Source organism: Dermacentor silvarum, chromosome 5 (genome assembly GCF_013339745.2).
Source record: "Dermacentor silvarum isolate Dsil-2018 chromosome 5, BIME_Dsil_1.4, whole genome shotgun sequence".
NCBI lineage: Eukaryota > Metazoa > Arthropoda > Arachnida > Ixodida > Ixodidae > Dermacentor > Dermacentor silvarum.
Window position 1 is genome coordinate 54,268,594 of NC_051158.1, and position 23,446 is coordinate 54,292,039.

Here is a 23,446-nt window from a genome sequence, read left to right on the forward strand (position 1 = left end):
ACCCGCGTTCACGAAGTGAAACGTCACTGTAACGTTTTTGTCCTGCATGATTAACAAGCTGTCCTTCTGTGGGAAATACGCTGGCATGTTTTAGATGCGGAGCATCTTATGGCGGCGGCCTGTCCCGCGGCGTCGTCGGCGTCGGCGTCCGTCCGCACCTCTCCTGATTCTCTCCACGCTAGCTGTGCGATAACGCCTCTCTCCTCCTCTCGCCCTCTCCACGCCATCTGTTCGATAACGCGCTTCTCCCTCCGTGTCTTCATCCGCCACCTGTGCGATAGCGCGCGCATGCGCGCTTCTCTCTCTCCTCCTCCTCCTCTCCGCGCCAGCTGCTAATATAAACCCGGTGCATGCGCCACTGCCTCAGTTGCTGCTTCGGTTTAGTCACGCTGCGCCGTCGGATGCGCTGAATGAACGCCAACGAATCTGTCAACGAACTGTCTGGAACATCTTCAAACAGCAGCAGACAGTTCATTAACAGAACCGCGAGCACCTCTGAGGACAAGGCTGCGCAGAGAAGAGCTCGCGACGCAGAACGTAAACGTCGGCGACGCGCAGCGGATCCAGATTCAGTTCGCCAACGCGAAGCCGCTTCGAAACGTCAGCGTCGAGCAGCGGATTCCACACTTCGAGAACGGGAAGCCGCTTCGAAACGTCACCGTCGAGCAGCGGATCCTGAGCTTCGAGAACGGGAAGCCGCGTTGGTTCTTGAACGTGGAGCAGCAGAACCTGAGGTTCGGGACTGTGAAGTTCATCGTAAACGTACGAAGCGAGCGGCGGAACCCGACCTTCGAGAACGGGAAGCCGCGTTGGTTCGTGAACGTCGAGCAGCAGAACCTGAGGTTCGGGACCGTGAAGTTCAACGTAAACGTACGAAGCGAGCGGCGGAACCCGACCTTCGAGAACGTCAAGCCGCGTTGGTTCGTGAACGTCGAGCAGCGGATCCTGAGCTTCGGCAACGTGAAACAGCGTCGGTTCGAGAACGTCGAGCAGCAGCACGGCGTTCACGCGATGTGATGGTGACCAACGCAAGTTAACACGTAATAAAAACATAATAACATCAAGTTAACAACGTTAATAACACCGTAATAACAACGTAAATGCTCCGCGTATGCCCATGGTTCCCCTCGGGAAGATGGTATAATTTTTTTTTGGCTTACGCCAACGAGACGAAAATTTCCTTGGCTGGTAGAGGTATACAGCTTCGCTGTAAAAGATGAAAACTATTTATATCCCCCTAGAGTGTAGCACAATGGCGAACGTGTCGCCACCCTAAGCTTTCATTCTATACCAGAATCTCTTAGTTGCTCAGCGCGGATTTTGCAATATGTCATCTATTTTCAGCTTACAAGAACTGCAAGAACTTCATGATCGCTTTTGAACACAGTTATAGCAAGTAACAGTATTAGAACGTCACATTACACAACCTAAGAAGTCTACCGGAGTGGCTGTATCGATCGGGGAAAATATTTTCTTGCACAATGTAGCTTGTTCTTACAGTTTGCTGCCGTGACTAGCGACATGATTCGAAGCATCAGCCTTTCAATCTAGATCGAAGAAGAACGCTACTTCATTCTCTAATAAGCTCACCGTAAAACTGACAGATTGATTGTTTACTTCTGCAAGGGCAATAAAAGTGCGAGCGAACCCAGAAGCTTATATAAGACTCTCCGTCGATTCGCTCATATGAATAACATCACCTAATTTTTCTAACAAGCATTTTCTTCTACTTTCTGTCTTCTTGACAGTTGCTTGCGATCGATTCAAACTGTAGCAGCTCTTACACCCTTAAAGGAGTGCCGAATGAAAATATTAACTCGGCGGTAATGAAGCGGTTAGATTTCATTAGCTTTGTCACCCGTTTTCACGTGGGCGCGGCGGGACATTCTCTAATAATGCGAATGACACGTGGTCTCGCGTAACCGAGTGGCAAGGTGCGTTCTTAACTGGGCTCCCAACTATCTCCCTAAAAATTTGGCATAGGAACATAGGGCTGCTTACGTATGGGAATGAAAAAGCATTATAATCGTTTGTTGTTTCTTCCGCGCATTGGTTGTCCGCTCAAGCTCTCGCCTGCGTTGCAAGTGCAGCTCAGTAAGGCCAAATGAAAGCGCACCGAGCGTGTCAAAGCGCTCGCTTGCCCTCGAGGAGTTCACAACTCGAAGGACGCTCAGCGGCATTCAATGAGACGTTAATGTTTTTTTTTTGTTGTTGTTCTGAAGCCTGTAGGTTAAAGTGCTAATGTTCTGAGGTCACATGCGGTCAATGCCACCAGATTCTCAAATTTCCAAAAGTGATGTATAGTTTGAGTTCGTACGTGATTATGACACGTTAATTTGGTGGCTGACCGGCGGGAAAGTTGTGTCTCGTTTCTTTAACATTAGGGACCATTTAAAGAGTTCCTTGCACAGAAGGATTGTCTCGAGTAACTACGACCCACTTGCGATTGGCCATGGAAATGAGCCTTTTGCGTAGACCTAACGGACCACATGAATAAACTCAACGTGAAGCTCCAAGGAGAGGCACACCTCGCTCATGACCTGTACATGGATATCAAAACGCTACCGGTCAAAATTGCTGACCTTTAAGAAGCAGGCGCACTATCCAAAATGGGAGCATTTCAGCTGCTATTGAACGTTTTGTGTGGAGACTAATATGGCAATGCCTCCTTTATTTGCGGAAATAATCCTCGGCCACCTAATGTACCGAAACCAAAATGCAGATGCTGCCAAAACCCATCTGATGGATGGATAGAAGGATAGAAGTAATTGAACTGCAGTCAAATGGCATCACGGAATACAAGTACAAGGAAAAGTATTTAATCAATTTGTATAAATTATTTGGTTTGGAACAGTTCTCGAGTTAAATCAATTTTCCCGCGGGTTCATTTCAAATTTTGCAACAGTGAACTTTTCGTAAGAAATCTTCCTCCAGAATGAAAAATGGTACGTAGAGATGCAGGTCTACTTTAGATATAAGGAACACCTGAGTTCTGTTCTACATCATTGGATCATCAAACTTGCCGGTACAGTTCACTGAAATAATGAAGTCATACATTGGTCCACAACTCGCATGGCCCCCGTCCTAATGGGACGCAGTTCGCATGCATTCAAATAGACTAAGTACTGCGTAGTGCCCTGTGCGGCATTTGCAATGGTGACACACTCGCGCATTTAAAGTTTGTGAATATTTTCTTCCAATCAGACTTTTATTTAGTATGTGTGTGTGTGTGTGTGTGTGTGTGTGTGTGTGTGTGTGTGTGTGTGTGTGTGTGTGTGTGTGTGTGTGTGTGTGTGTGTGTGTGTGTGTGTGTGTGTGTGTGTGCGTGCGTGTGTGTGTGTGTGTTTGCGTGTGTGCGTGTGTGTTTGCGTGTGTGCGTGCGTGTGTGTGTGTGCGTGTGTGTGTGTGTGACACTTCTCCACCTTCATTTATTGGTGGGAATATCACGTTTGATGTATGTTGAATGAGGCGATTCTGTTTCAATTTGTTGCAATTTGTATCTGGTTCGATTTGTGCCATTATTAAAACACAGTGTCTTTTTTATTTTATGCTGTAGTCAGCAGCCACCATCTTCCTAAGTAAAAAAACCTAACGTCTTCGTAATTATGGTAAATTATCTTTGCGACCTCAATGATATTCTACATCATGCTTCGTTTAATCATTGCTGTTTGATGTTGTCATTGCCATATGTGCAACTTTGATTCATCGCCTGTTGTTCGGAATACTAATGTGAGATTTTACGCGCTGGAAGGTATTTATTGATGTTCGAAGTGTTCTGTATCACAACTATAAAACGTAATTAATATAAACAATCGGGTTCCTGTAATAATTACTTGTAGCCAGCAGCCTCAAATTGTTGTTTTTAACCCTACGTGAAAGCTTGCAGTCAAAGGCTTACTTCTTGTGGCTTAGCGATTTGGTATACCATCTGTCAAGTATATTACCAGTGCTTCAGTCACACTTAAATTTTCAAACAGGTTAATCAGTACACCTGCGTCAGCTAATTAGCTTAGAGTGCAATCCAAAAATTTGTTTGCACACGCGAACATATCCCTTGAAGTAACTCATTGCTTTAAGGAAAAAGGCATCCAGTAGAGCAATGATTATTGTTCAGAAAAAGCATACAGCAAAATAAAGCTAGTAAGGCTGTGCGGCCGCGATCTAATAGACTAGAAAAAAAAATGGGGCGGATTTTTTAGACACTTAGTCGAGTAACATTTCTAGAGAGAAAAGGTAAAGAAAAGACAGGGATGTTCACCAGAGATGGGTAACATTTCATGGTCTCGTTTTGACCCAATAACAATATACCCCAACCTACACGATTGGAATTACTGCAACTCTTAAAACATAACATCGTGAAGGACAAAATAGGAATATACAGAGGACGCAGACCAAACCAATACAACACGATCGCTTCCTGTCAGGTGTGTCACTTTATCGTTGACAATGCTACATAAACTGGCCTACCCTTCTTCACTGCTTGAAACGTTATTACTACACGCTATATTAACACAATTTCGTTGAAATGCCGGAGATGCAGCAACAACACACAAAGAAGCCGCATGCTAAATATATCGACGCTTCCCCCAACGTCATGTAGACATTTGCATGGTAGATATAGAGTGACTGTGCACAAGCACAGAAAAAAAAGCACTATGTGGTACCGGGAAATGTGAATCAGCTTTTTTGCCACCACGAATTTTTAGTACTATTTCAAATCGATTTACCCACGTTGGGACCGAAGTTAAGCACAACTAAGTAAACGAGTAATTATTTGAAGAAAGCACATCGGGGATTCACTAGGATAGCCTGCACCCAGTAGGGTTACCTATGTGTGCGAATTTGTTTTCACTACTGTTTATTGAGTTTATTGCCACCGTATTGGTCTGTTGCCATCGTATTAGTATTTGTTGCTATCGAGTTCTTATTTACTTATTATCGTCCCGCCCTCAACGCCGCCGGATGGATGGATGGATGGATGGATGGATGGATGGATGGATGGATGGATGGATGGATGGACGGACGGACGGACGGACGGACGGACGGACGGATGGATGGATGGATGAGCATACCCGTTGGAACGGGACAGTGGGTTGCGCCACCAAGCCATTGTTCTTATATTGCCTAATGTCCGACCTGTCATAAGAAAATAGAAAGCAACGCTTAACCTTGCACTCGGCTGCGCAAGGCTTAAAACAGCGAAGCTGGGTGATCGTAGCCCAGCATTTTCCAGAAGTGCGCGCGAACTTTTCATCTCATTACTCATGATGATGATAACTTCTTTTCGCGCGTCTCGGACTTAACGGCCGTCACAGCGCGTTGGGTAGCGCAGCTTGCAACACCGACACCGCGCTCCAATGCGGACACAGCGTTCGAGGAGACCAGCTCCGTGTATGCGTCTCTCTCTCTCTCTCGCTCTGATAGCGCGCAAAACCTCTTCACCTCGCAGAGCACGAGCGTACGAACGCGCTAGCTGTGGACGAAGACGCTCGAACGCAATGATATGGTTCGCGTACATGCATGTTCTGCAAGCGTGGCTGTATAGCCTAGTACTTATACACTCTCTCTGTGAAAGCTTGCGTCCCTCACGCGCTTTCACTCGCACATACAGCAAACGGTACGCGGTGACGATTTTATCGCCCGTGGACTTTATAACGAACCTCTCGGCGACTCCGACGGCAGAAATCCGCTTGGAGTGTCCATATAATGGCTATCGCTGTAAAAAAAAAAAAAAAAAAAAAAAAAAAAAAAAAAAAAAAAAAAAAAAAAAAAAAACAGCTGGAACCTTTAAAGCCTTTGGTCGACCAGCGTTGCTGCAAAGTGCCAAGAATGAGGCAAAATTTAAAGAACTGCTCGCCCCGAAATTCTACTATCAGTCCCACACGCGAGAGAGCTTTGGCAGCCTAAATACGAGAGCCCAATAAAATTGGAAGGTTCCGGTCACGTTGTGCGTACCGCGTGTAACAAGCCACGTCGAAATACTCAATTAAGCAATTGTCGGTCTCTACCGAACTTCAAAAATTGGAATCGGCAAGTAGTTTTCGGCATTTATTGGTATAAAAGCGAAACCTGCTTTCATTAACTATAATAGGCATAACGTTAGGAAACAAGAAAGCAATATAAATTTGTGGACAAATGCTCCTAGATGTGATTCTAGATAGTATAAGGATGCGGCTATAGTTGGGGCCCAACACCGAAGTTGCCTAACACACATAAAATGTAGAAAAGCTTTTACAAGAAAACCTTTAGACCAATTTGAAGGAAATTGGTGGCACTTCACAGAAGAAGTTCAATGCTAGTGACTATACGAAGTAGGAGGTTTTTAACAGAAAGCTTTACAAAAATTTCCACACCTTCCCGAGTTTAGAAAAATAGAATCACAAATTTCAGGAATTACCTAACTCTTTACCAAAAACGAATATTGCAGTTCTGTAAACTGCGTGTGTTGGAGCCGAAACCTCCGAATATTTCCGCCAGAGGGACGGACTGGGGACCAGTGGCGGACAGCCACAGGGCTAGACGAGGTTCCCGTTAGGCTGATTAATGAACTAGAACCAAAAATTAATGAAGCTCTGTAGAAAACAGTAACAAAAACCTTAAAAGATACACCAATATGGGACAGTTGTCGACCAAGTAGAAGGAATTTAATTTATAAGAGCAAGGGGGCAAAAGGATAGTATTCAATCACTTAGACCGTTCACTATTACGTTGGTAGTATACAGGTTAGCAATGCAGGCGATTAAATAAAAGCTGCAAGCATGGACAGAGAATAATGGCATATTGGGAAACATCAGAATGGCTTCAGAATCGGTATGCATGTGGACGTAAACTTATTTTTCCTTACTTATTGTATTGACATATCCCGAGAAGAAAAGACCTGCAATATATGGACATTTCAGACTTTACCAGAGCGTATGACAACGTCGACCGTTACATATTGTGCGATATTCTGGAAGGGCAATGTAAGCCTGCTGATAGAAGCGCTAGTTAGTTCTTTAATTGCAGCTCAGAGGGCTTAAGATGGGCGTTTTTGTTCAACCTGGTCTCGCCGAACGAAACGGCTGCGAAGAAAGGGGAGAGAAACGGCTAGCGGTGGGTTGTCGATAGTCGTTGCTTGACCAGCGAAATACAATGGGATGATTAAGTGCCAGCGGTGGGCGCACGTCGCGGCGACGGCGCCGTGATTACGCAGAGGCGCGGCTCATGATACTGCCTGATTATACCCGGCACGTGGAGGGGCGATTAGTTGCAGCAAGGCGTGACGCGTCAACGACCCTTGTCGCGGCGCACGGTTCCGAAATTAATTCGGAGACACGCTTTCAAGTGGTGTCAAATGTGAGGGAGGCGATTACGGTTGGCCAAATGTACTTGCGGGCTGACTGGCTCTGAGCAATGACGGGGCGGCGCATGACGACGCGTTTAGTTCCCATTAGTGGACAAACCGGACCTCAAGAAGAGGAAATATCGGTGCTTTGTCGCATACCTCGCGTGCGGTCGTCCTGACAGCAAAAGCTAAAAGGTCCCTGACGGCCGCTGTCTACTTATGTGCGCGTGCCGGGCGTGTCGTCGGCACCGAAAGGTTGAACGCAGAAACGAGACACAACTTTCCCACAGCTCAGCCACCAATTTGACGTGGCATGTTCACGCACGAACTCAATCTACGTCACTTTTGGAAATTTCAGGATCTGGTGGTATTGACTGCATGCGACATCAGAACATTAGCAGTTCAATAAACACGCTGCAGAAGAAAAAAAAAACCTGCTAACGTATTTCGTACAGAAGGCTAGCTTGCGAATCATGCAGGACAAAAAGTTAGTGACGTTTCACTTCGTGAACACGGGTTACGCGCAAGCGTGAAAGTGCTACAGCGCAGCGCACATGAAGCTATAGGCCCCCGGTGCACGCGCCTCGACACTTGGACTGTCCGCGTCGCACATAGCTTTAAAGATAAGGCTCGGGCGGCAGCGCCATAGGCAGCAGCCTTCGGAGCATAATGCCCCCCCTTTGATTGGAAGACGGCACACTTACTCCCCGCTTTCCTCCCTTGAGAGCGCGAGATTAAGCCGCCGTCGTCGGCTCACCATCGCCCGCTTTCACTCGCACATACAGAATGTGGGGCGATCGTGAGACGAACCTTGTACGTTGATTCCGTGCACAACCCCCGTAACAGTAGCTGCAGAAGGTCATCCCAACGTGCCTTAGACCGCCCATCCTCCTCCATGAAGCTACGCCTCTTCTCTCATTCCCCATTCCCCGCTTCGCTCAATGCCACCCAGACTCTCCTCTAGATGGCGTTGCTTTATCGCGCCTCATGGGTGGCGGCAGTGGAAAAGAAACCGTCTATGAGTAACTACTAAAAAATGGACAGAAACAATTTACGATAACTCAAACGGAAGCTCTTTAGCTTTCGAAGCGAGATCAGCGTGCCTTAGAACGAGCACTTATAAAGCGAGGTACAATATAGAAAAAGCATGTGCTTGCTATGGTAAAGTGGTAAAGCCTTTTTTTAAGCTGTTGACCTGCTTTTTCCCCATCAATTGGGACAATTTTTTGTTTGCCCCACTACAATCAGTACATGTACATTCTTTTCTAATTCTTTAAATATATTCCTCCGCCGCTACCTTACCAAGCAAGATGTGGATTCAAGTTTGCGGCAGGCTGTGGCACATAAGAAAGGAGCTTTATACTATATACAGCTCTTTGGATGCTGAAGTTTCGCGGGCGACCAGCTGGCGATAGGTCTCAGTGCCCACTCTACCTGGGCAATGTCCAGAAAGCCGCGGCGAGAAAGACCTGGGACCAGCCAATCGCAGCGTCACTCTCTCCTCACGCAATGGTCGCATGAGGCTCCCGATTCGTCAGCGCTGCTTCGGTCAAGGTGGCTTTATTGCACCATAATTTAACAGCCGTGAAGCCGGCTTTCAAGGAGCGCAATGGTGCAAGGTTTTCGGGAGAAGCGCAGCTCCCAGGCGAAGGCTCAGCGGAGGCGTTGCGGGCCCGCCTACTGGTAAGCCGTCGTCGGTTGCACGGCCGCGGGCCCCTCGGGAGTTTGGACAGCCCTGTGTGAGAGCATCTCAAGCGGATAAATTGATAAATATGTTTACAGCTTACTGGAATCTGTGAAAATGTTTACGTGAGTTTTGCGAAAGTGACATTCACCAATTAGTAGTATGTTTGAGTGTGATATATAAAACAGTAAGTTTACCGCTCTAGATGTCTCAAATTTCGGGATTTTTGTAATGTTTTTGACGGCTTGAATAAATATTCTGCTTGATACAGGAAGTACTTTTCCCTTTATTTTTCATGCAACATGCCTCATTAAAATTGGCGCCCGCCGTGTTTTCTTAGTGGCTATGGTGTTGGGCTGCTAAGAACGCGGTCGCGGGCTCGAATCGTGGCCACGGTGGGCCACATTTCGATGGGGGCGAATTGCGAGAACACCTGTGTACTTAGATTTATATGACATGACTAGTTTTTGACGACATGAATAAATATTCTGCTTGATAAAGTCAGTATATTTTACCTTCTTTTATTGCGATAGCAATTATATGGACACTCCAAAGCGGATTTCTGCCGTAGGTGTCGCCGTCGCCGTCGCCGTGAGGTTCCGTATGACGTTAAACGATGATGAAGCCGTTGCCGCGCGCCGGTCGTTGTAGGTGCGAGCGAAAGGGTGCGAGGGACGCGCGCTTTCATAGGGAGCGAACGCACGGCGGAGAGCAAACGCGCGTTCTGCGCCGTGCTCCCTGAAGGGCTGCAGAATAAAGCGTTTCTTTCTTCCTTTACAATCGCCATATATATATATCTATATATATATATATATATATATATATATATATATATATATATATATAGCAAACGCGACTTCTTCCGTCGCGCGAAAGGCCGTGGGGGGACGGGAGGGAGGGGAGGCAACGTTTAGCTGCTGCACCAAATGCCTGTTTATATAAACACGTTGCGAGACGAGGTGGTGGTAAAGACTTCCGACGCTGCACGACGAGTGTCTCGTACTGATCTCGTCGAAAACCTCCGAGCCGCCGCCAGAGGTACCGGCTACAGTCACCAACGCCGCGCGCATTCGGTGCCAACGCGGGTAAAACGCCGACGGCGTCGACAACAGATCTGCGCGTTGCTGGTGCTGCTGCATGTCCAAGTTTATAGAGCTGATAAAACTACTATCCTTTCTCCGTATAGCTCTCTACTAATTTGCTATCGCTATTGATGACTTGCCTTTTGGGTGAAACTGCGACATTTTTAGGGGCGAAGCTCCTTAGGGTGTGGGTCTGTCTCTCCTCTGTAGTATGTAGTAGTAGTAGTAGAAGTCGTCGTCGTCGTCGTAGTAGGTAGCCACGTCTACTTTTATGAAAAAAAAAGTTGTCGCAGTTTCACCCGAAAGGCGAAGCATCAATTCCGATAGCAAATTTGTAGAGAGCTATACGGAATAAGGATAGTAGTTTTATCAGCTGTACAAACTTGGACATGAAGCAGCACCGGCAACACACAGAACTGTTGTCGACGCCGTCGGCGTTTTACCCGTGTTCGCACAAAACGCGCGCGGCGTTGGTGACTGTTGCAGGAGCCTCTGGGGGCGGCTCGGAGGTTTTCGACGAGATCAGAACGGGACACTGATGATGATAAGTGGTTCTTGAGGGAAAAGGGAAAGGTTGGCGCTATCTTCTGCAGCCCTTGAGGGAGCACGGCTCACTCGTCGAGCAGCGTCGAAATTCTTTACCACCTTCTCGCCTCGCAACGTTTTTATATAAAGAGCCATTTTGTGCCGCAGCTAAACGTCGCCTCCCTTAATTATGTTTACGTGATTTGAACGCGGAAGCGCTAGGACTTGTCTAAGTCATCACCTTAAAAAAATCTCCCCTTTAATCCAGGTTGCCCTAATTAGTACCGACCGCATGCAGTCTCTTTATTATGCTTTAATCCATCGTAATCCAATTTTATCCACCATAATACAACTTGGGTGTGGGCCACGCCGTCCATTCGACGCCGTCGCTGTTAACCATGGGATTTCGCAGGGCGAGCCGCAACAGGTCCAGTGCCGGGAACGTGACGTCATCATTCATTCACGTGAGTTTTGTCGCCATCTGATGTTAACGCCGCATGCTCGCCAGATTTTATTGCGATAGGAATTATATGGACACTCAAAAGCAGATTTCTGCCGTCGGCGTCGCCGTCGCCGTCGCCGTGAGGTTCCGTATGACGTCATTTGGAGAAGAAATCGTCGCCGCGCGCCGAACGCTGTATGTGCGAGTGAAAGGGAGCGAGGGTACGCGTCTTTCACGGGGAGTGAACGCACGGCGGAGAACAAACGCGCGTTCTGCGCCGTGCTCGCTTAAAGCCCAAACCAGACGTACGCGTTGGAACGCGTCCGCAGGCGCCGTGCGCCTGAGAGAGATTGTGGTTGTGAGGAGGAAGTGGCGCTATTTTCTGCCTCTTCCTCTTCACAACCACAATCTCTCTCAGGCGCACGGCGCCTGCGGACGCGTTCCAACGCGTACGTCTGGTTGGGGCTTAAGGGCTGCAGAAGTAGGCGTCTCTGTTCTCCTTCACAATCACCATGTATGTAGAGCAAACGCGCCTTCTTCCGACGAGCGAGAGGCCGTGGGGGAGGGGGAGGGAAGGGAGGCGACGTTTAGCTGCGGCACGCAGTGCCTATTTATATCAGAGGCTCCGGCAACAGTCACCAACGCCGCACGCATTTTGAGCGAACGCGGGCAAAACGCCAATGGCGTCGACAACAGTTCTGCGTGTTGCCGATGCTGCTGCATGTCCAAGTTTATACAGCTGATAAAGCTAATATCATTACTCCGTATAGCTCTCTACAAGTTTGCTATCGCAATTGATGCTTCGCCTTTGAGGTGAAACTGCGACAACTTTTTTCGCTTCATGGACACAGAAGGCTTTCGCCTTAAAATCAGCGTTGCTAAACGTCCGACCAACCACGTCTGGGCGCCCTATTCATGTCGGACAAGTAACAATCAGGAGGCATCGCTCATCCGTATTGTAGTTGGAGCCAACTGTATTTCTTGTACTTGAAATGCCACTCTGTAGACTCTTCACAAATCTGCTGGGTAAATTGAATAATTTAGTTATTAAATTCGGATGGACTTTTGCTTGAACTAATTCGGTAGCAAAGCACTTTGAGAGCCTTTCGCACACAGCGCATGCGTTTTATCTTGATCTATTTTAATTTGGAAAATGAAATGAAAATAAATATATTTTTGCCTTAGGATTTATTCCAAATGCCTCGGCAAGAGTTATTTGGAATCTTTAACCCACGCAATGCATGCCGGACGCTTCTCCCACGATGTGCCAGCGATTGTGCGAATTTACACGAGAAACAACATTATTAAGGCGTAAGCCTTAGGTGTCTATGTTGGCGGTGCCGTTGGCGGGATCCTTGACTAAACTGCGCCGTGAGGAAAAACGGCCGACGCCACAAAGAGCGAAAGCAAGTCAACAAATACTCGGCGTCACATTTCTCAGCTAGGTTCCTGCAAACAAAGTAAATTATTGGCTTTGAAAGGAAAATTCCGTACATTTCCGTGTGGGTGGGATTCAAGCTTGTGCGAGACGAGCAGGCTTCGCTGAAGCCACGGCTGCTCCACGGTTCTGGCTTCCTAAAGGTGTGCCTAGTGCGTGCGTGATTGCACACGCCACATAGGCGCGCTCGTGCCACGGCTGACGTGGTGGTAGTGGTGGTGGTGGAAAACTTTATTGATTGATGAAAGGAGAGAGTTGGGGACGGCCTTAAGGGCCGGCCTCTCACAAAATCTAGGAGGGGTCCCTAGTCCTGAACCCCTGTGGCTTCTGCTGCAGCACGCGCTCGGGCCATTAGGGCGCGTTCATCCTCCAGGATCGAGCAGCCGAGCAGGGCAGCCTCCCAGCTCTCTCGGGTAGGGGGAAATGGGAAGGGGTGTGGCGGGACTGCCGGGTTTGATGGGCAGGCCCACACCATGTGGAAGGGGTCCGCGAACGGATGGTCACAGTGTGGGCAGGCCCCGGAGAATGCCGGGTTAAAGTGTTTGAGTATGGCCGGGCACAATACCGTATTGGTCTAGAGACGGAGGAGCCAGCGCTCGTCCGTCTTGTTTAGGCCCGATGCCGGTGGCGGGAATCTGAGCCTGTGCGATTTGTACAGGGCCGTGATTTCTTTGAAGGATGTAGCCGGATTGGGTGCTGGAACATCAGGCGATGGAGGGTGAGGTGGATCCCGGTAATTTAGTGCGCGGGCTGAGGCATCGGCAGCCTCATTTCCACCTTGCCCTGTATGGCCAGGTGTCCAGATGATTGTACGCGTGTTGGGGAGATCTAGATAGTAGCATCGTTTAAGAATTTGGGCTGCGCGTTCAGTGATGCAACCCCGGATAAGATTTTGGCACGCACTCCGTCAGTCGGTAATGATGATCCGAAATGCGGGGTCTGCTGCGGCGAGTGCTATGGCGACTTCGTCCGCGTGTGTGATGTTGGGTGCTCGTAAAGTGAGCCCTTGAATAGGTACGTTTTGGTGAACAACAGCGGCCGTGTACCACCCGCCGTGATGCGGGCCGGATGCGTCCGTGTAGAAGACCCCCGTGCGTGAACCATAGCGTTGCTGTAGGGCGTTATAGCGCGTTATAGCGTTATAGTGCTGTAGCGCGTTGCTGTAGCCCGCTCTATACGCCTACCATCGTGGGTCTCCTTAGTCATGTTTGGGGCAGAGGCGGAATGATCAAGGCACCACGCCAGTCCTCAGGTATCGTGGTCCGCTCTTCTACCATGTAGGTGTAGGAGATGTGTAAACGGTGTAGGAGGTCTCTCCCAGCCTGCGACGTGCCAAGTCGCAGGTACTAGTTGGTGAGATGAGCCTCTTTAAGTTCCCCATATGTGTTTATCATGCCCAGGTCTGCGAGACGTTGGTTAGATGTCGAGATGGGGAGCTCAAGGGTACGTTTGTAGATTTTGCGGAGTATACAGTCGAGTGTATTCTCGTCGCATTTACGCAGACGCAGGTCGAATACAAGATCCGGCTGGTCACAAATGCGTAGAGCATCCCTGCTCCGGAGGCCTCCCCGTTTATTCGAAACCCGGCGGACCATACGGCCCACCTGATCCCCTACCGTACGCAGTTTACGCAGGGTGGTGTCGATCTTGCGGTGTATCTTGATGAAGAGCCCAAGTACTCTGATTTCATCACGTTCCGGGATAGGCCCGGTACACAGGGAAAGTTCGATTTGTGTGGTGTCCTTTGGTTTGGGGCGAAGATGCACGTATTCCGATTTGGCAGGTGAGCATTCGAGACCGCAGCGACGGGCGTAGTCGTCTACTACCGACGCTGCTTGCTGCAGGCACGTCTCGATGCTGCCAAGAGATCCCTGGGTTGCCCATAGCGTGATGTCGTCATCGTACAGAGCGTGCTGCACGCCTGGGATATCATTGAGCAATGGGGGGAGGTGAGCCATGGCAAGGTTGAAGAGGAGAGGAGAAAGGACCGTTCCTTGTGGTGTTCCCCGCGTACCGAGGGGGTACGGGCCATGCTCCTTGTCTTGAATACGGAGGTATGTCTGCCGTTCCATGAGGAATTGGCGAACATACCTGAAAGCATTATGCCCACACTTTGCCTGTGAGAGGTGGGTAAGAATGATGTCATGAGTGACGTTATCGAAAGCTCCCTTGAGGTCTAAGGCGAGGACTACCTTGTCGTCACTGGGGTGTTCAGCTGGTTCGATAACGTCTCGGTGTAGTTGCAGGGTAATGTCCTGTGCAGAACGATGTGGGCGAAAACCGTACATGGTGTCCGCAAAGGTGTGTTGGGCTTCCAGATATTCAGAGAGCCTATCTCGGGCCATGCTTTCCATAAGTTTCCCCACACAGGCGGTTAAGGAAATGGGTCTGAGATTGTCAATGTTAATGGTTTTGCCTGGCTTGGGTATGAAAGTAACCAAGGCCGTTTTCCACTCAATCGGTAGGGGCTCACGCCCCTCCCTTATCTGAATGAAATAGTCGAGGAGGTGAAGGTACGCCGAGTCAGGAGGTTGGCTAAAAGCCTAACCGTCACTCGATCCCTGCCTGGCGCCGTTACTCGTTTCATTTTGGACAGGGCCGCCTTCAGATCGTGGAGTTGGAAGCAACGATCCAGGTCAGCGTTCTCCGTGCCTGCATAGGAATACGCCGGTCCGAGGGCGTCCTGTTGGCGACCGCCGAGATATTAATCTCTGAGCGCTTGGGCCAATTTTTCCGCGTCTCCCGCATATGCATGAAGTGCACGCTGTAAGTGTTTTTGTGTTTCTGTGCGTGTTTGGCTAGGGTCTATGAGAGCCCTGAAAAGATGCCAGGGGTTACGACTTGACATCTGCGTAGCGGCAGTGTTGCAGCGTTCCACCCAGTTAGAATCGGCGAGCTGGGCCGCGTACTCGTCCGCTTATTGGGTGGGGGCTGCGATTCGTAGTTTGAGTTTTCGGTTGTGTTTCTGTCGGCGCCAGCGGCGGACTAGGCTGTGCCGAGCCTCCCAGAGGTGCAGGAGGTGGTTGTCCACTGCAGGTGTGGTCTCTGAGGGTTGAACTGTCTGCTCGGTGTGACGAAGTGACGACACGAGGTGTTGAGACCAGGTGGCATAGCCCTGGTGGGGTATGGGGATCGAATTGGTGTACTCAAATCGGAATTTAGTCCAGTCGGGAAGTTTTGCCTGTTGGTAAGGACGGGTAAGGGGGTGTGTTCGGATAATGCAGTGGTCAGCTGCCGAGGGTTTCCTCGGTGTTGAGTCAATCTGCGTCTCTGATGTTTTTGATCAGTGTGAGGTCGGGACATGTGTCGCGAGTCACAGAGTTGCCAATGCGTGTTGGGTGTGTAGGGTCCGTCAGGAGGGTGAAGCCCATGGTAGAAATCAGTTCCGCCAATTTTCTACCGCGTCGTTCCTCCCGATGGTAACCCCAATGGGTGCTGGGTGCATTAAAGTCACCTACTATGACTAGTGGTTCCTTGCCTGCAGCCACGCGCGCTTTGCTAAAGATGTCGGTGTAAGTTATGTTGGGCAGTTTGGGTGAACTGTAAATGTTAAGAATGTGTATGGATGGGTCCTGCTTCCTAAGTTGGAGGAGGGCCACCATAGAACACGAGTAAGGCGGGTCGCATTCTAGATCCACCACGTTGGCGGTGTAATTTCGGTGCACGCATATTGCGGTTTGTGCGTCCCTTTGATACACGGTATAATTTGTAAGGGCGGCGTGCTCGCCTGGCTCTTGGAGAGCCACTACCGCGGGTAAATTGGGATAGGTTTCTAGGTGTAGCCAAAGAGCAGTGCGCTTAGTAGGGGCTCGAAATCCCCGGCAATTCCACAGAACGATTGTAAGAGGGTCCGAATTAGCGCGGGTGCGGCGTGATTTAGGGCCGTGGCCCGCCATCTTGGGGATTAGAATTTTGGGTGGCTTCCAGTAGAGCAGAGAGGTCCATAGGCGCTCCGCTGCTCGTTCTGGGGCTATTATCCGGGGTTGCCGTACCCGTGCCGCTCACCTGAGGTCCTTGTCGGATGCGAGCAGCCCATGTCAGTTCCCTTTGGGCAGCAGGCTGGAGTCCGGGTGGCGGCGGGTGTGACGTGGAGGAGGCAGTTGGGCCCTGCCTCGATGGAGACCTCTCGGTGGGAGGTCCCGGCGGAGTGAGGCCTCGCTTGGAAGGCCCGGGGGTACCCGCTCCAGGATACGGGGGTGGAGGAGATTTGGTGGCAGGAGATGGAGTCGCGTGCTGTGAAGCCCGGGTGTCGGGCGGCCTCGGCTTCCGTGGTCGCTGGCGTTTGCCTTTCGTGGGGCCGGGTTGGCTCTCCAGTGGAGGGGTGGGCGATTTGGGTGGTGGCACCCTGTAGTGATCCTTACAGCTCCGGTTCCCAGGTGACGTGGGGTCCGGCGCAAATAGCGCCGTGTTGGTCGTCGTCTTCCACAGCTGAATTCGACGCCGCTCATCAACGCCAGCGTTCCCATACTGCCCCTCCCGCTGCGAAGGCGCTGACGGAACTGGGCCACTACCAGTAGGTGCGGCGATTGCGGTGAGTTCTGTTGTTTGCCCCGATAGATAGTTGTCATAGTTCTTCGTAAACGCATCTTCATCGTGATAAAAAGGGTGCCAAGAGTGCAATCAGGTTTTCGCCTTAGCGTTTTACCAACGGGAAGCGGTTGCTTAATTTTAAATGCGAAGCATTTCTTGGTGAACATTTGCTACTTTCACAGAATATATCTATCTATCTATCTATCTATCTATCTATCTATCTATCTATCTATCTATATGTGTCTATCTATATAGCCGCCTGCGTCTTTGTGCTCTCATGGTCGTTTCGTGAACTTGGTATGTACCAAAATTGGCATACTATGACAAGAATACATGACGAACATAGACGATATGTCATGACATGAATGTTTATGACGAGAGTACATGGCGAACATAAAGGATATGTCATGACATGAATGTTATGGCATGCGTGTCATGTAGGTCGTGAAAGAGGCGCCTACGTTTGGGTGCTCTTATGGTCGTTTCATTAACTTCGTAGGTACCAAAATTGGCATAGTATGACAGGAGTGCATGACGAACATTGGTAATAGGTCATGACATAAATGTTATGACATACGTGTCATGTAGGTCATGACAATGACGCAGCGAAAAAGATTAACACTCAAAAACCACTGAAATGGGTTTGCACGTGGGTACTTAGTGAAGGAAACACTAAAGGATGCTGATAGAAGTCACAGTCATGAGAATGACTTGGCGAAAAAAGATTAACACTAAAAAACCACTGGAATGGGTTCGGACGTCGGTACTAAGTGAATGAATCACTAAAGGATTATGGTAAAGATCATAGTCATGACCATGACTGAGCAAAGATGACAATGACTCAGCGAAAATAGAGTAACACTCAAAAACCACGGAAATGGGTTCGGACGTGGGTACTAAGTAAAAGAAACACTGCAGGCTGATAGCAGAAGTCATAGTCCATGACTCAGCAAAAATGACAATGACCCAGCGAAAAAAGATTAACTCACAAAAACCACTGAAATGGTTTTGGACGTGGGTACTAAGGGAAGGAAACACTAGAGGATGCTGGTAGTAGTCATAGTCATGAGCATGACTCAGCAAAAAGGACAATGACTCAGCGAAACAGATGAACACTCAAAAACCAATGGAATGGGGTTCGAATGTGGTACTAAGTGAAATAAAAGGCTAAAAGTTGATAGTCGAAGTCCTAGTCATGAGCATGACTAAGGCTTTCGCCTTAAGGTATCTTAGTGGTAGCTAAAGGCAGTCCTGAGGACTCATGACATGAATGTCATGGTATGCGTCTCATGTAGGTATAGTTACAATAAGAGAAGGGAAGGGTGATAAATTTGTAGTAAAGTTAGGTACTGCGCATCATAAAAAAGACTAGAATTCGCGGATAGAAAACACTCATGCATCAACAACACGAAATGCTTCAGCAGCCAGTACAAATAATGCCACAATTGGTGAGCTCTGCTATACGTATGCATTGATATGCTGCTGGCATGCAATGTTTCAAAATTTCGCTGAGAACTAACCAGCTGCAGAGACCTGACTCGAACTGTGGGGCTAACCTGCGGTTTAAAGTCACCAAGCAATTGCGTTTCTTTGCTTTCCTTTTTCTTGTCATTTTACTCTTTTTATCTATCAATTCCGCAATATTTGCGTACAGCTATCAGCGACACTGTAGCGTCGGTACCAGGAGATCACAGTCTACAGTCCGCGTAGCCATAACCGTATGGTCATATTGTCACGGTGCCACGAGACCGACAAAGAAGACGATCACCAATAAGACGAAAGAGACGACGTAGTAGGACTAACTAGGGAGCCTACATGCAACGTTGGGCTAACGTAACGTTCGGTCATACTGGTTGTACCGGCCATATCTTCTGCAGAGTAAACGCGGTCCCATTTAGCCTCATATCTCTGCCCGTTTCATTTTTGGTGGAGGTACTAGGTATTGAACAAAACAGAACTCCGCAGCGGGCTTCTCCTCGGCCGTACTACCAGGCTGACAAAAGACCAGGCCGCCGGGTCAAGCACGACATCAGCACCCGTGGCACCCGGGCCGCCAGCTTCCGCGACGCCGCGACCGTCCGTCGTCTTGACCCATCCGCGCAAACCCTGGCACCTTCTCTGGTAAAGGCACCGACAATGTCGACGTCGAACAATGGCTTGGTACATACGAACTTGTCGCCGTACTTAACCGATGGCACCCGACAGTGATGCTCGTAAATCTTAGTCTCCTACCTCCCGGGTCCAGCACGCACCTCTTATGGCACACATGAAGAAGAGCTGACCAGTTGGGACTTATGTAAGCAAAAACTACGCCACCTCTTTGGCAAGCTCGCTGGTCGCAAGTGCGCCGCTGCGAAAGACATATCCTGTCGGGCTCAGAACGCTACAGGGTCGTACGCTGCGTACATCCTTGATGTGCTAGCTGTTTGCCGCCGCGTCGATTTCAGTATGCCCGAGGATGACAAACTAAGGCATATTCTGAAAGGCATCACCGATGGTGCGTTTAACTTGTTCGCTTTTAAAGACTGCTCGACGGTTGACGAAATTATCCATGAGTGCAGGCGTTTCGACGACGCAAAGAGCAGTCGCGTCGCCCGACAGTTCGTGCGCCTTCCCAACACCGCCGCTACGTCATCGTGCGAAGACGCTCATTCGTCCCTTCAGTCGTCCACACCGGATAGCGTTGCTTGAATTGTCCGGCACGAAACTGTGGCTGCGTCATCTTCTTTTGTATGCCCTTCGGAGGATACTCAATAGACGGTCTCCCTCATCTAGAAAGTTGTCCGCGAAGAATTGGCAAATGCAGGAATTCAACCATTGTGCTCCAAAACCCGCCCTTCGTTTCGACCTACTGCTACTCTTCGTGGACATCCACCGACGCTTCGACACTAGCGAGATGCGGCTCAAGGGCGAACACCTGAAGACAAGCCCATATGATTCCATTGTCGCAGTGTGGGGCACATTTCTCGCTATTGCCCTTATTGCCAGCCACCATTTTCTCGATCCACATTTTAGTACCACCACAATGACATCCAGCGCCCGCCATCATCATCATCATCATCATCATCATCAGCCTATATTTATGTCCACTGCAGGACGAAGGCCTCTCCCTGCGATCTCCAATTACCCCTGTCTTGCGCTAGCGTATTCCAACTTGCGCCTGCGAATTTCCTAACTTCATCATCCCACCTGGTTTTCTGCCGTCCTCGACTGCGCTTCCCTTCTCTTGGTATCCATTCTGTAGCCCTAATGGTACATCGGTTATCCATCCTACGCATTGCATGGCCTGCCCAGCTCCATTTCTTCCGCTTAATGTCAACTAGAATGTCGTCTATCCCCGTTTGCTCTCTGGTCCACACCACTCTCTTCCTGTCTCTTAACGTTACCCCTAAGATTTTTCGTTCCATCGCTCTTTGTGCGACTTGTTCTCGAGCTTCTTTGTTAACCTCCAAGTTCCCCCCCCCCCCCCATATGATGCTCTAAATGACCCGACATACCGTGACCGCGGCCCTTCTGTGGCCACCCGACACTCGAGCCGTTCGCCGTCGCCGCAAGATCATTGGTGCCGCTCGCCCCTGCCCCGTCGTTTCACAGCGTAGCTGCTTCTGCGGACCCTGTGCCGTCGTTGTCCGGTCGCTAAAAAGGGGCCACGTGACCTAGTGGGAGATAAGAGCAAACGAAGAGCTCAACTGGCTCAACCCTGTGAGAATGCTGTGAGAGGGTGCAGATGAAAATCAGAACGGGGAGTGGAGTTGACGTAAGTCGCCTTGGATGGGGAGAGCGTGAGACGTTGAATGGGGAGAGTTGGATGGGGAGAGCGTGAGGCGCGCCAACCAATGGCGGTGTACGAAAAAAAGTAGGTCAACGAAAGAGTGGGGTGTGACAGGAGTTACCGTTAGCGTTGGTTGTATGTACAGAGCTTTGGTCAAGGACTCTTGTCTGGGAGCGTGGTAGGAAAAGCGTGAGGGACGCGCTAGGAACGCCGTCGCCCGTGGACGCCGAGCCAGTTCTTTCAGATCCGGGCATTGTAAAGCAATTGCCTAAGTGTTAAAAATGCCCCGTTGTGCAACTGTGAGTCGGAACCGAAGCCTCTTTCCCGAGTACGTAGCGAAGGGGTCGGTTTACCATTTTGTAGCCAAACTCAATATAGCAAATCCCAAATATAGCTAAACCCCAACATAGCAAATCCCACTACACCGCCAGCTTCGCTGGACTTCCCTCTATACAGAGTGGAATTAATCAATCAGTCAATCGGTCAACCAATCAATCAATAAAACATTAATTTTTAAAAAGTAGGATTACAACAAGACGGATATGCATAAGGGGGTCACAAGGTCACAAGAACGTACCGGGACCCTCTGTACATGATTATTGGATACAAGTTACGAAATTAGCACGGAATTATAGAGGTAACAAACCAACAGAATGGGTGCATAAGGTACAAAAATATTACATTGATAAAAAACATTACTACCCAAAGTTTATTTATAGATAAGCCCCTTTTGTGATTGCAGAAATATGTGATAGAGAAATAGAAATTCACGCTAACACTGAAAATATGCAAGGACAGTGAACATGAGCAGCAACAGTGCATCTATTTCTTGTAAAATGATTACAAAAGCTAAATTAGAAATAAAAAATCAAAGAAAGACCAAGAAAATAACCGAGTAGATACAATACATAATTCATAGCGAAATTATTTATATAAAAGATGGCTTTAAGTGTTTTTAATGCTGTAAGAGATTATGATAATTTCATGGCGTTGGGATGAGAATTCCAATTTAATAGCGCAGAATGATGCTAGCATTCTACCGTAATTAGTAAGAACTTTAGGCAACAAGAAAGTATGTTTCTGAGCAAAACGGGTAGGGTTATATTCTTCAAGGAATCCAAGGAAATCAAATTGTGTGTGAGATCATTATTAATCAACCTGAAAAGCATGTTAATTAGGTTGGGTGCGAATAAATCAGTAGTCAGCAATTTATTCTGAATCCGTATGATAATAATATTATCTCGCATAAAGCTAGAAATATTGCGCGGAGCTTGGTTTTGTACGTGCTCTAAGTGGTACTGATAAGTGTTACCATAAGCAGCAATACCGTAATTAATGTGACCGACTTTTACAGCGAAGCTTTTATAGGCTAGGTTCCAGGAGATCGTGTCCGGCAACGGAAGTAGATCGATGGAACCGACAATTGTTGATCTACTTCCGGTCTACGTACGTGCGTGGTGGTTACGCACAGGTCTCAAAAGTGATGATGGATGGCTCATTGCTATGCCCCTGGCCACCGCCGATGCCTTTTTCACAAGTGTCGCGATACCCAACGGCGCCATTTCCCACCAAGCATTGTGCCCCTTTGGCTCATGATGCTAGCGCTGTTATCAGCAGTTGCCCTTTGGACTCGCTAAGGGACGGATGCTCGTTTAACCACATCATCCAGCATCCTGACGTCAGGACCATGACGGTGCCATGCAGTGTGCCGCAGCTGGGAACGCTGTGGCTCATATGATAGTCTGTAACGATGGGGTGGACATGGCGCAGCAAACGCACTACTTGGCCATCGCGCCGGGCGAAAACGAGACGCCGGTGTCCTTGCTCTTAGACGAACATGCCGAAGACGCTCAATATAGTCAATACTGATAATATATAAATTAACTATAGCAATATTCACTATAGCAGACACACCACCGTTACAGCTTGACTGGCTTCCACCTTCACAGTAGCGGAAGGGCTCTGAATTTTCTTTTTCATTGCCGCGCCCTCCTGTACGCTCATCCCCGGAAAACTGGCGAATCAGCTCCCGGAGGTGACGTTGCCTCGGACCCCCGACCTGCAAATCCTCTGCTTACCTTGCCGACAGATAAGAACCTAATCGCCGTGGAAGTCGACGCCCTACATGTAACTGCCCTGATCGACGACGTCCGCGCACACATCTCATTCATGAGCGCTGAACTCCGGAAGCGGCTCAAGAAAGTGCTCACACCTGTCGAGTCCCATGTAGTACGAGTCGCTGATGGGGGAACTCCCGCTGTCGTGGGAATGTGTGCCGCTCGTGCCAGCATCGGCGGTTGCCAGACATCTGTTTTGGTCCATGTAGTTGACCGTTGCCCTCACGACGTTCTCCTTCGCCATAATTTCTTGGATTGCCTTACAACGTGTCATTGTTTTTTTTTCTTTTCTTCCTGTTATCGGTTGGATGACTAAATTTCCTTCAAGAAATTTTTTACCTGCTTCAATTATTTCCACTTTATATCGTTATATATTTCCTTGCTGACCTCGAGATATCTGGGACAATAAGCTTTTCCAGTTATCATTATCAGCAGCCTATACTTATGTCTACTGCAGGACGATGACCCAGTTGATGAGTAAAAATCTGTACTTTAGCTAAGCTACAACTAATCGGGTGAAATCATTTATCCA

The 23,446-nt window shown here is 48.8% G+C and overlaps 2 protein-coding genes across 2 annotated transcripts in view; one reads left to right on the plus strand and one right to left on the minus strand.

The window, feature by feature from the left end:
• LOC119454121 (prolyl 4-hydroxylase subunit alpha-2) overlaps positions 1 to 15,265 on the plus strand; it is a 120,548-nt gene extending 105,283 nt beyond the window's left edge. Inside the window, exon 8 of the mRNA XM_049667937.1 lies at positions 15,092 to 15,265. Within this exon, the coding sequence (XP_049523894.1) occupies positions 15,092 to 15,265 (174 nt within the window). The remainder of the gene's footprint in view (positions 1 to 15,091) is intronic.
• A 147-nt stretch (positions 15,266 to 15,412) lies between these two features.
• Positions 15,413 to 23,158, minus strand: LOC119454122 (basic proline-rich protein-like). Its single transcript, XM_037716127.1, has 3 exons — positions 23,008 to 23,158; positions 16,501 to 17,081; positions 15,413 to 15,676 (listed from the first exon to the last, which is right to left on the minus strand). The coding sequence occupies exons 1-3, from the start codon at positions 23,156 to 23,158 to the stop codon at positions 15,413 to 15,415; spliced, it is 996 nt and encodes a 331-aa protein (XP_037572055.1).
• Between the last annotated feature and the right edge of the window lie 288 nt (positions 23,159 to 23,446).

Coding starts and splice junctions, on each gene's coding strand:
- LOC119454122 (XM_037716127.1), bottom strand. CDS start 23,158: ATGGCGAAGGAGAACGTCGTGAGGGCAACGGTCAACTACATGGACCAA. Junction 17,082..23,007: donor CTACATGGGACTCGACAGGT/GTGAGCACTTTC, acceptor ATCACGATGAAG/ATGCGTTTACGAAGAACTAT. Junction 15,677..16,500: donor GCATCCGACAAGGACCTCAG/GTGAGCGGCACG, acceptor CCTTACCAACAG/GCAAAACTTCCCGACTGGAC.